Here is a 12,443-nt window from a genome sequence, read left to right on the forward strand (position 1 = left end):
CACTGCTCTAGAGGAGATCTGCATGGAGGAATGGGCCAAAATACCAGCAACAGTGTGTGAAAACCTTGTGAAGACTTACAGAAAACGTTTGACCTGTGTCATTGCCAACAAAGGGTATATAACAAAGTATTGAGAAACTTTTGTTATTGACCAAATACTTATTTTCCACCATAATTTGCAAATAAATTCATTAAAAATCCTACAATGTGATTTTCTGGATAGTTTTTTCTCATTTTGTCTGTCATAGTTGACGTGTACCTATGATGAAAATTACAGGCCTCTCTCATCTTTTTAAGTGGGAGAACTTGCACAATTGGTGGCTGACTAAATACTTTTTTCCCCCACTGTATATACAGTTGAAGTCGGAAGTTTACATACACTTAGGTTGGAGTCATTAAAACTAGTTTTTCAACCACTCCACACATTTTTGTTAACAAACTATAGTTTTGGCAAGTCGGTTAGGATATCTACTTTGTGCATGACACAAGTAATTTTTCCAACAATTGTTTACAGACAGATTATTTCACTTATAATTACTTGTATCACAATTCCAGTGGGTCAGAAGTTTACATACACTAAGTTGACTGTGCCTTTAAACAGCTTGGAAAATTCCAGAAAATGATGTCATGGCTGTAGAAGCTTCTGATAGGCTAATTGACATCATTTGAGTCAATTGGAGGTGTACCTGTGGATGTATTTCAAGGCCTACCTTCAAACTCAGTGCCTCTTTGCTTGACATCATGGGAAAATCAAAAGAAATCAGCCAAGTCTGGTTCATCCTTTGGAGAAATTTCCAAACGCCTGAAGGTACCACATTCATCTGTACAAGCTGGTTCTAATCCCTGAGCCGACTAGGCAAGAAATCTGTCGATGTGCCCTTGAGCAAGGCACTTAACCCTAGTTGCTCCTGTAAGTCGCTCTGGAAAAGAGCGTCTGCTAAATGACTAAAATGTAAATGTAAAATGTACAAACAATAGTACGCAAGTATAAAGACCATGGGACCACGCAGCTGTCATACCGCTCAGGAAGGAGACGCGTTCTGTCTCCTAGAGATGAACGTACTTTGGTGCAAAAAGTGTTAATCAATCCCAGAACAACAGCAAAGGACCTTGTGAAGATGCTGGAGGAAACAAGTACAAAAGTATCTATATCCACAGTAACACGAGTCCTATATCGCCATAACCTGAAAGGCCGCTCAGCAAGGAAGAAGCCACTGCTCCAAAACCACCATAAAAAAGCCAGACTACGGTTTGCAACAGCACATGGGGACAAAGATCGAACTTTTTGGAGAAATGTCCTCTGGTCTGATGAAACAAAAATAGAACTGTTTGGCCATAATGACCATTGTTATGTTTGGAGGAAAAAGGGGGTTGCTTGCAAGCTGAAGAACTCCGTCCCAACCGTTAAGCACGGGGTGGCAGCATCATGCTGTGGGGGTGCTTTGCTGCAGGAGGGACTGGTGCACTTCACAAAATAGATGGCATCATGAGGAAGGAAAATGATGTGGATATATTGAAGCAACATCTCAAGACATCAGTCAGGAAGTTAAAGCTTGGTCGCAAATGGGTCTTCCAAATGGACAATGACCCCAAGCATACTTCCAAAGTTGTGGCAAAATGGCCTAAGGACAACAAAGTCAAGGTATTGGAGTGGCCATCACAAAGCCCTGACCTCAATCCTGTAGAAAATGTGTGGGCAGAACTGAAAAAGGGTGTGTGAGCAAAGAGGCCTACAAACCTGACTCAGTTACACCAGCTCTGTTAGGAGGAATGGGCCAGAATTCACCCAACTTATTGTGGGAAGCTTGTGGAAGGCTACCCGAAACGTTTGACCCAAGTGAAACAATTTAATGGCAATGCTAACAAATACTAATTGAGTGTATGTAAACTTCTGACCCACTGGGAATGTGATGAAAGAAATAAAAGCTGAAATAAATCATTCTCTCTACTATTATTCTGACATTTCACATTCTTAAAATAAAGTGGTGATCCTAACTGACCTAAGACAGGGAATTTTTACTAGGATTACATTTCAGGAATTGTGAAAAACTGAGTTTAAATGTATTTGGCTAAGGTGTATGTAAACTTCCAACTTCAACTGTATATGGATTTTTCAGGGGGTGCTGCAGCACACTCAACAACCCTCTTCCCGCAGCCTTCCTGTATGTCATTTCAATCCAAACAAATTCTCTCTAGTGGCGCGCTGTTGAGTTTTGGCCACATTATAATTTTGGGGAGACTTCAGCAAACCATCCTAAAATCTCATAAGAAATGTTTAAGGTGTTGTTTTTGGTTATACTATGCTATTATATTTGGTTCTGTTATGTAGAATATTAATTAATCATCATTACTTTACTAAATGAGCACCTTTGTGAGAAGTGAGGGAGCGCTCCAGCAGCACTATGCCCCTGCTCCCGCTGCACCGAACTAGCTAATTGAAGTGCACGTAGCCTATTGAAGTGCAAAAGTTGGTGATGCAGAAACGAGAGACCACATGTGTGGCTGTTTTATGAAAATCTGGGAATATTTGGCCAAGGAATCATTTCTGGTTGGTCTCAGGGAAGGTAAAACATTTAGGAAGGGAAGAGAGACTTTCAAAAATTGATTGAGTGAAGTAACAGCAAATATAGTGTTGAATGAGCAACTCATGAGCATGGAGAGCCTTACAATTTTTCAGTCTAATAAGGCTATTTAGTTACTTTTCTAGCTCTTCGCCAGAAGCATGCTTTTTGTAAGTAGTTAAGCCTAACTGGCCTCTAGCTGGAATTTAGCTCGAAAGGACTTGAGAAATATGGTTGGTTGATGATAGGCCTATGACATTGACCTACGTCTCGTCTTGCGCTGCGCAGAATATCAGATCTCAACAGCGATTGGAGAAGTGTTTATCACCAGTACCACATCCTTATGATATATTATGTATATTTTATAAGTGCAACGTGACTGCAAGAGACATGTTGGAATGTCTGACTGAACTCCGGAACAAATACAACCTTTCTTTCTAAATGAGTGGTGTTTGAATTTGTTGATAAAATGCAGGACATACAGTGCATTCGGAAAGTATTCAGACCCCAGGACTTTTTCCACATTTTGTTACGTTAGAGCCTTATTCTAAAATGGATGAAATAAAAAATGTTCCTCATCAATCTACACACAATACCCCATTATGACAAAGCGATAAACAGGTTTGTAGACATTTTTGCAAATTTCTAAAAAAATTAAACAGAAATACCTTATTTCCAAAAGTATTCAGACCCTTTACTATGAGACTTGAAATTGAGCTCAGGTGCATTCTGTTTCCATTGATCATCCTTGAGATGTTTCTACAACTTGATTGGAGTACCTGTGGTAAATTAAATTGATTGGACATGTAATTGGTCCTCTGTAGCTCAGCTGGTAGAGCACGGCGCTTGTAACGCCAAGGTAGTGGGTTCGATCCCTGGGACCACCCATACATAAAAAAAAAAAAATGTATGCACGCATGACTGTAAGTCGCTTTGGATAAAAGCGTCTGCTAAATGGCATATTATATTATTATTATATTATAATTGACTGTCTTTATAAAGTCCCACAGTTGACAGTGCATGTCAGAGCAAAAACCAAGCCATGAGATTGAAGGAATTGTCATTGGAGCTCCGATACAGGATTTTGTCGAGGCACAGATATGGGGAAGGGTACCAAAACAATTCTGCAGCATTGAAGGTCCCCAAGAACACAGTGGCCTCCATCATTCTTCAATGGAAGAAGTTTGGAACCACCAAGACTCTTCCTAGAGCTGGCCGCCCGGCCAAACTGAGCAATCGGAGCTACACTTTGACTAACCTGTAAGTAACCTGAGGTCACCCTCACAGGTTCTGTCACTCTTCACATCTCCTGCTGGGCTTGCCCCAGTCTGTAATCAATGCCAACCACCCACAGTTAATATCAGTCAGCCTGACTATATAAAGAAATATGTAGGATGTGACCTGCAGGTCTTTTTGCCACATTAAACGTAAAAAGAGGCCAATTATGCATTGGAAAGATCTAAAGGCAAGTCTGTTTGTGACAGCCCTTTCACAGACTTTCTTTCACAACCAGACAACCAACCATTCCACAACTGGAGTATCCCCAGCATCATTCAGGCTTAGATAACATTCCAGTTAGTCAAAGGGTCTCTTTGGTATGCAAGCTGCATCTGCTGACTGTCTAAGGCGAACAGTATAAATGGAAACTGATCACTCCACAGCCCCAACACCCCGCCAGTCATACAGGAAGGATACTACCCTTGTCGCTGTAGCTTAATCAGAATGACCAGCCAGCTGGTCAGGCCCCAGAACTACAACCACCACTGGCTACTTTGTCTCCTCACCCTTTTAAGGACACACTCGTGTGTAAAATGCAGTAAAATAGTTTTACTCAACCATCCATTTCACATATGGGAGACCTTAAAGATATGGAAAAACATGGTTGTGTTTTGTTATACCTCGGGGACCTTGCCACTAGCCTATTTCTCTCTATGGTGTATAATGTGTTGTGAGGCAGAGAGGCACAGAGTGACCCAAGATTATCTGATTGTCCCCAGTGGAAAACAGGTCTAATTTGGATGAAAACAACATGGCTGACATCAGCTAGCAACCTGCCCATAGTTATTGCAGATAACCGCACAATAGACTCACTCTGAATGTGCTTTACAACCATCTGTAATTGACTGAATTTGGGTCTGTCAATGAAAAAATATTTATTCAACTGCTGGCTGTCCTCCAAAAGTAGCTTGATATCTCTTACACATCAAGGGCAGCAGGTAGCCTAGTGGTTAGAGCATTGGGAAAAATCTGTCAAAATGCCCTTGAGCAAGGCACTTAACCGTAATTGCTCCAGGGTCACCGTTGATAATGGCAGACCCTTGCTGTGATCTCCGAGGGTGTCTCAGGGGGAGTGGGATATGCAAAAAACACATTTACAATTCACATATACGTATTAATATACACTTGTACATGTGTGAAATAGGACAAATATACTATAAGCACAGTCTTAATAAAAGGGAAAAGGGAATTAGATATGTATTGCTATCTCAACAGACATCTTTTATATGCTATGATTTATTGGTAATTTGATCTTCCATGTCCTCATTTCCTTCAGAAACAATACAGTAAATGCATTTGGAAATGACTGTGTAACTCCTTGTAATGACCGGTAAACAGATCATTACACTCTGGTACACAACAGATGATGTCATAGTTTACATGATGGCTGTCAAAAGATAGGCGTGAGATCCCTTATCACTGTGATGATATCCACTTGGACACTATCACTGGCCAGGCAGTCTTTGCAGACACAAACAAAAGCTATCAATCACCCACCTGGCAGGCTATTCATTTCCAGGTCAATTACAGGATTGTCTCTCTAGTCTCCACAAGCTTCTTTCACTTCTCCATTCCTTTATGGTAATCACTGATCTATGAGTGATTGGACAGATGAACGCATGGCTACCAACCCATTGCTTTCACCAATCCAACCTTGACAGATCTGGGATAACCTCATGGAAGAAGGAAATGAGGGGATGTGTTTTGTGAATAATAGTATTATATAGTTATAGTTGTAGTTTTTTAATAGTTTTAATATCAGAACTGGGCTCATGCATCGTTTTCCCACAGGTGAAGCCATAGAGCAGACTAAGACAGAGGAAGAGGTCCCAGAGGAGAAGACAGACATCCAGATACTTCAGACAGACACCCAGACATACGCCACAACAGTGTTGGAGGACCAGGACCAGGGAGAGCCAGAGGCCACAGAGTCAACCCCAGAGGACGGAGCCCTGACTGAGGACACAGCCGGCCAGGAGCCTGACACAGTGGACACCACCTCCGCCCCTGGGGAAGAGGGAGCCGAGAGCCTCACTGAGGAAGTCGAGGAAGTGGACCCAACCCAACCTGCATCCACTGAGGCTAGCCCAGAGGAACCAACAGCAGGGGCTGAGGGTGAGGCCTCAGAGGGGGCAGCCACACAGAGCACTGACGGGGAGGAAGAGCAGGCTGAGGGGGATGTGACCCGGTCAGTCGGCCGCACTAGGGTGCTGGTCACTGAGATGGAGGACACCACCGGGTCTGGGATGCTACCGACTGGCGCTGAGGAGGAGGGGGCCTCTTCTATGGCACCATCTGTTGTACAGCCAGGAGAACCACAGGGCCCAGCCAGCAAAGAGGGTGTGCAGGAGATAGTGCCAGAGCAGGAGGAGGTGGTGGACGGGATAGAAGGTAAGGAAATACTCTGTTTGTTACGTACATAATATGACATACAGAATACTGTTTTTTGCTTTGCTTTGTCATTCAGTTTGGTATCATGAACATAGTTATGATGAAAATGTATTTAATTTAAATACACTTTAAAATACATACATCTCATGTAAATCATCTTTCATGTCAGAACAGAGAAACATAAAAGGTACAAAACACGTGCTTGGCATTACCCTGCAACAATAATACTTTTCATAGAGGATTGCAGTGACAGGATGAATCACCACCATAAAACTTTCCCTGAGCTTAAAAATAGCAGTTGTGATACTCAAGGGCAGGAAGTCCCTATGTACATTTTGTTCCTAATGCAGATGTGAATCATTCTGCTGCAGCAACCGTTGTCCAGTCAGTGTCATCACTTCTGAGGGCAGTGTGGTATACGTGAATGTTTACATGAGGTGTTCCTCTTTAGGCCCCTGGTTACACCTCAGAGAGAGGAAAGTGGTGGACTGTAGTTAGGAAGCCTAAACTAAAGATACATTCTATGTTTGTCTCAAATAGCCTTTTTTAGTTCCACACAAATATAGATATATTTAGCTGTGTTTTTGTAAACCAAAATATAAGCACCACCAAAAAAATTGACAAATCTCCATGATGAAACGTTTAATACTATGATATTCATCTATAATGACAGAAATAGTTTTTTTTTTAAATATAAAAAAAAAAAAAAAGATGTATCAACTGATCTTCAGTTCTACTAGACGGAACAGTCGTGTCATTAGTCAAAGCCAACTGGCAGAGTCTAGCCAGAATCACGACAACACATATAACATCACTTCTCTGCTCTGCCATCTGGCCATACTGTACTACTGTTCTGTTTCCAAGGTGACTCAAAAAGGTGATTCATTTAATCATATAAATCTCTAAATCTCTGTGTTCGTTATTCTCCTCAACACTTCTGTCAAGACGCAATATCATGCAATCTCTAATACAGTCTTCTCTGACTTTCCTCTGCAGCTGAAATGTTAAAAGTGGATATTAAAAAAAGTGAAGAGCAGAAAAAGCACCATCTTACCTGTTGAAACCAAATGACTTTTTGATGTAAAAAATAATTATCCTTTACATTTCTCTGTTCTCAGTCTGAGAACAGAGAAGGATGCTTGGAACAGATAGCCTACCACCCACACACAGCAAAGTTTGGTCCGACTCGGGGAAGTTAGAGAACTAACCTTGCCCCCTGGTGTTGGGGTGTGAAATAGATTGTGGATAAAATGTCCACTCTTGTTTGTAATGTAATATCCGTGTGCATTTAGAGTTATAAATTATAAGAAGACATCTGGCACTAGTTATAAAAGCTATATCCCAATTTATATACAAATATTCAAGTGCAAGGAATCATTTGCACAGTCAGCTCTGGTTGCTGAATTAAGAATCTAAAATACAAATGGTAAAGTTGTAGTTTGATGACACTTTCAAATAAACTAAACTAAACACTCAGATTGACCACCATTCATGAAGAAATATTGAAAGTTTGTCTTTCTGTGTGTGTTTGAAAGTTTGTCTTTCTGTGTGTGTCCTCTCCTTTGTGGAGTTAGTTTGAAGAAGGCTCCCCCTCTTGTGACCGGATGAGTGAGAAAGAGAGGAGCGAAAGAGAGGAGCACTGGTACACCATTGGCTGTGCCTCAGCACGACTCTTCCTCTCAAATCCCCATCTGTACTGGCTAAAATTCTCAGTTTAGAAGTAGAGGGGGGAGACAAGGAGGGATAGGACAGGAGACACAGTAGGGAGTGTGGACGTAGGGATAGGACAGCAAACACAGAAGGGAGTGTGGACGTAGGGATAGGACAGGAGACACAGTAGGAAGTGTGGATGTAGGGATAGGACAGGAGACACAGTAGGAAGTGTGGACGTAGGGATAGGACAGGAGACACAGTAGGAAGTGTGGACATAGGGATCGATCTGGTACAGGATGGATTAATATTGGGGGGAAAATGTGCACTACTTTCCACCACAGCCCTCTGTGAGAAATAGGGTGGCATTGATTTACCCTATGAGAGAGACTAATCAGATAAACAACCTGTTCTGTGCTAATGTTATGGGGGGTTTACCACATTGTTCTCATTTTAACACTTGTCACAATGCCACTTTAATAACAGCAATAACTCATAAATTACTTTGCAATGAAATGTTGGCATTCACTCTCAGGTGCCAACTCTGCCCCAAAGGGACAGTTCCACATTCCTTAGTAGGTTCGGTGCATTCCACAGCTATAACATCAGCCCTGTTGTAGCACATGATTCCTGGTCATCACATGATAGTGTTCTACATCATCACACTAAATCACTGTCTGTCAGTGCTCATGCCCAGGCCCTCTGACTGACTGACAAGATGGACACAGGACTTCATCACACTTTAGTGTGATATCCAAGCACTCTTATTGGGGTCTGCTGCAATCTCTCCAGGGGGTCTGTATGTGTTACCTGGGTGGATGTGTATGGCATCTGATGACACCAGTTGACATCTATGTGTAATTCATTTGTGAGGCATCAGAAATGTTTGTTTGAAACTGTATCTCCTTGTTCTCACCATGTAGTCCCAGATCAGCCCATTCCGAGGGGGAGGATGAATCCAGATGAGGGAGTAGCCCCTCCTCCAGCCGGGCAGAAGAGTAGCACACCCAGTGAGTGGCCCACTACCCCTAATATCTCTACCAGTAGTATTAATACTGTTATTGTACATGACAGGAATGATACGTTTAATAATGGTCACGTAATTACAATGTGTTATATGATTTAATGCAGCGATTCTCAATTGGTGGGTCGTGACCCAAATTTGAAAATATACCCCACTCTGAACTTTAAACGACTTAAACCAGGTAGAAAGTGTGTATACATGATAATGAACTTATTTTTTTTTTTTATGTGTCTTCAATCAAAGTATTTTCAATATAGAGCTATTAGCAGCACTATGGTTGATTTTGTGGTTTTAAACCAGTGAGTTTATTAACATTCTTCATCAAGAATATAGGCTAAATGTAATTATTGACAATGAAAGAGGTGGGAATGTTGTTCCCTTGTCATATAATTGGTACATTTAATATCAATATAGCATTACAAATATTTTTTCAGATTGTATTTTGGATATTCTTTTTAGCAATGCGAATATTGGGTCACGACTGAGACCACCTGGTTCATTTTGGGTCCCGAAGCAAAACCAGTCATAACATATTAATAATTGAGCAAACAATTCAATTTATATAACACTTTTCAAAGCACTTTACATTGTAAAGGGGCATATGCTACACCTCCAAGTGAAGAGACATTATAGACATTAACTATGAATTACTAATGTCATTCAACCTTTCTAATTGTTTTCCTCTGTGCAGATTGGCTGATCATTGTGGGAGTGGTTGTGGCAGTGGGCGCTATTCTCCTCGTGTGTGCTGCTGTGGCCAAGCGGAAGAGGTATGTCTCATTTCACCAATTGGAATTCTCTTTTTCTCTCTGTTAGCAGGTGACAGTATCCTAATGTGTTCACTGCTCCCTCTCTCCCTCTCTCTCCCTCTCTCTCTCTCTCTCTCTCTCTCTCTCTCTCTCTCTCTCTCTCTCTCTCTCTCTCTCTCTCTCTCTCTCTCTCTCTCTCTCTCTCTCTCTCTCTCTCTGTGTGTTAGCTGGTGACAGTATCCTAATGTGTTCACTGCTCTCTCTCTCTCTCTCTCTCTCTCTCTCTCTCTCTCTCTCTCTCTCTCTCTCTCTCTGTTAGCTGGTGACAGTATCCTAATGTGTTAACTGCTCTCTGTCTGTTAGCTGGTGTGGTCAGCAGCAGACCCTGATGATCACCAACAATGATGGGAGTGACGGTAACGGGGCGGCGGCGTCCGTGGCTAGCTCCCGCGCGCAGGAGAGAGAGCAGGAGATGGTGACCCTGATGAACAAAGAGAAGATCCAGGAAAACGGAAACACAGAGGAGTTCACCGTTATCACACTTGATGAGTCCCCAGAGAAAGGACAGCTGGCGTGAGAGAGGAGAGGAGGATGAGAAGGAGGAGAAGAGAGAGGGGGATAGAAGGATAGAGAGAGATGAATAGCTATGGGGGTGCTGACACTGGGGCAGGACTAGAGAGAGACCAGCTGGGGATGGAGATGGACACTTTGGCCTGGTACCAAGCAGACAGACACACTGAACATGCCAGCTGGGGTTGGGGTGGGGGCTTTGTAAATGGAAGGGATGGTTAATACTCTATTGAATCTGTTTGTTGTTGTATTCTGGGGAGAATGGCTGGTTTGTCCCACCTTGTTACTAAGGTACAACATCAGAAACTGGCCCTATCCTTTGCCTGTCTCTCAGATGGGTTAGCTATACCGTTAAAGCCAAGAGAAGCAGACTGATACATTCTACCCTGCTATGTCAAGTATGTGGTTAGGATTGGATAGTTTCCAGACCTAGGGTTTGGACTAAGTCTCTACAGCAGGGGTGTCAACCCAGGCTTCATACACACATTGTGATATTCACCTCTGCCTTTCAATCAGTGTCTAATCTTAATCTGAGAAGATCAGTCTGGCCTCTCTAGCCAATCAGTAACATGAATTAATCAATTTAGTGACAGGTTGAAATGAAACCCTGCAGACCATGTGACACTGGAGGACTGGAGGTTGACATCCCTGCTCTATGCCGGGTTCTGAGTGGAGATGTGTGTGTGTGTGTGTGTGTGTGCGTGGTGAGTATGTGTTTGTATATGTATGTACCGTATACGTACAGTACCAGTCAAAAGTTTGGACACACCTACTCATTCCAGGGTTTTTCTTTATTTTTACTATGTTCTACATTATAGAATAATAGTGAAGGCATCAAAACTATGAAATAACACACATGGAATCATGTAGTAACCAAAAAAGTGTTAAACAATTTTATATTTGAGATTCTTCAAAGTAGCCACCCTTTGTCTTGATGACAGCTTTGCACACTCTTGGCATTCTCTCAACAAGCTTCATGAGGAATGCTTTTCCAACAGTCTTGAAGGAGTTCCCACATATGATGAGCACTTGTTGGCTGCTTTTCCTTCACTCTGCGGTCCAAATCATCCCAATCCATCTCAATTGGGTTGAGGTCGGGTGATTGTGGAGGCCAGGTCATCTGATGCAGCACTCCATCACTCTCCTTCTTGGTCAAATAGCCCTTACACAGTCTGAAGGTGTGTGGGTCATTGTCCTGTTGAAAAACAGATGACAGTCTCACTAAGCACAAACCAGATGGGATGGCGTATCGCTGCAGAATGCTGTGGTAGCCAAGCTGGTTAAGTGTGCCTTGAATTCTAAATAAGTCACAGACAGTGTCACCAGCAAAGCACCCCCACACCATTACACCTCCTCCTCCATGCTGCCCGGTGGGAACCACACATGCGGAGATCATCCGTTCACCTACTCTGTATCTCACAAAGACACAGCGGTTGAAACCAAAAATCTCCCATTTGGAGTCATCAGACCAAAGGACAGATTTCCACCGGTCTGATTTCCATTGCTCGTGTTTCTTGGCCCAAGCAAGTCTCTTCTTATTATTGGTGTCCTTTAGTGGTGGTTTCTTTGCAGCAATTCGACCATGCAGACCTGATTCACGCAGGCTCCTCTGACCAGTTGATGTTGAGATGTGTCTGTTACTTGAACTCTGTGAAGCATTTATTTGGGCTGCAATCTGAGGTGCAGTTAACTCTAATGAACTTATCCTCTGCAGCAGAGGTAACTCTGGGTCTTCCTTTCCTGTGGCGGTCCCCATGAGAGCCAGTTTCATCATAGCGCTTTATGTTTTTTGCGACTGCACTTGAAGAAACGTTCAAGGTTCTTGAGATTTTCCGTATTGACTGACCTTCATGTTTTAAAGTAATGATGGACTGTCATTTCTCTTTGCTTATTTGAGTTGTTCTTGCCATAATATGGACTTGGTCTTTTACCAAATTGGCTATCTCCTGTATACCACCCCTACCTTGTCACAACACAACTGATTTGCTCAAACTCATTAAGAAGGAAAGAAATTCCACAAATTAACTTTTAAGACGGCACACCTGTTAATTGAAATGCATTCAAGGTTACTACCTCATGAAGCTGGTTGAGAGAATGCCAAGAGTGTGTAAAGCTGTCATCAAGGCAAAGGGTGGCTACCTTGAAGAATCTCAAATATAGAATATATTTTGATTTGCTTAGCACTTGTTGGGTTACTACATGATTCCATATGTGTTATTTC

At 42.3% G+C, this 12,443-nt stretch overlaps 1 protein-coding gene across 1 annotated transcript in view; it reads left to right on the plus strand.

The window, feature by feature from the left end:
• Positions 1-11,019, plus strand: part of LOC311135488 (uncharacterized protein) — a 38,087-nt gene extending 27,068 nt beyond the window's left edge. Inside the window, exons 5-8 of the mRNA XM_084169483.1 lie at positions 5,630-6,229; positions 8,803-8,889; positions 9,595-9,673; positions 10,016-11,019. Coding sequence (XP_084025609.1) covers positions 5,630-6,229; positions 8,803-8,889; positions 9,595-9,673; positions 10,016-10,229 — 980 coding nt within the window. The 3' untranslated portion in view covers positions 10,230-11,019. The remainder of the gene's footprint in view (positions 1-5,629; positions 6,230-8,802; positions 8,890-9,594; positions 9,674-10,015) is intronic.
• Positions 11,020-12,443: the final 1,424 nt, after the last annotated feature.

The sequence above is a fragment of the Coregonus lavaretus genome (assembly GCF_964263955.1).
Source record: "Coregonus lavaretus genome assembly, chromosome: 9".
Taxonomy (NCBI): domain Eukaryota; kingdom Metazoa; phylum Chordata; class Actinopteri; order Salmoniformes; family Salmonidae; genus Coregonus; species Coregonus lavaretus.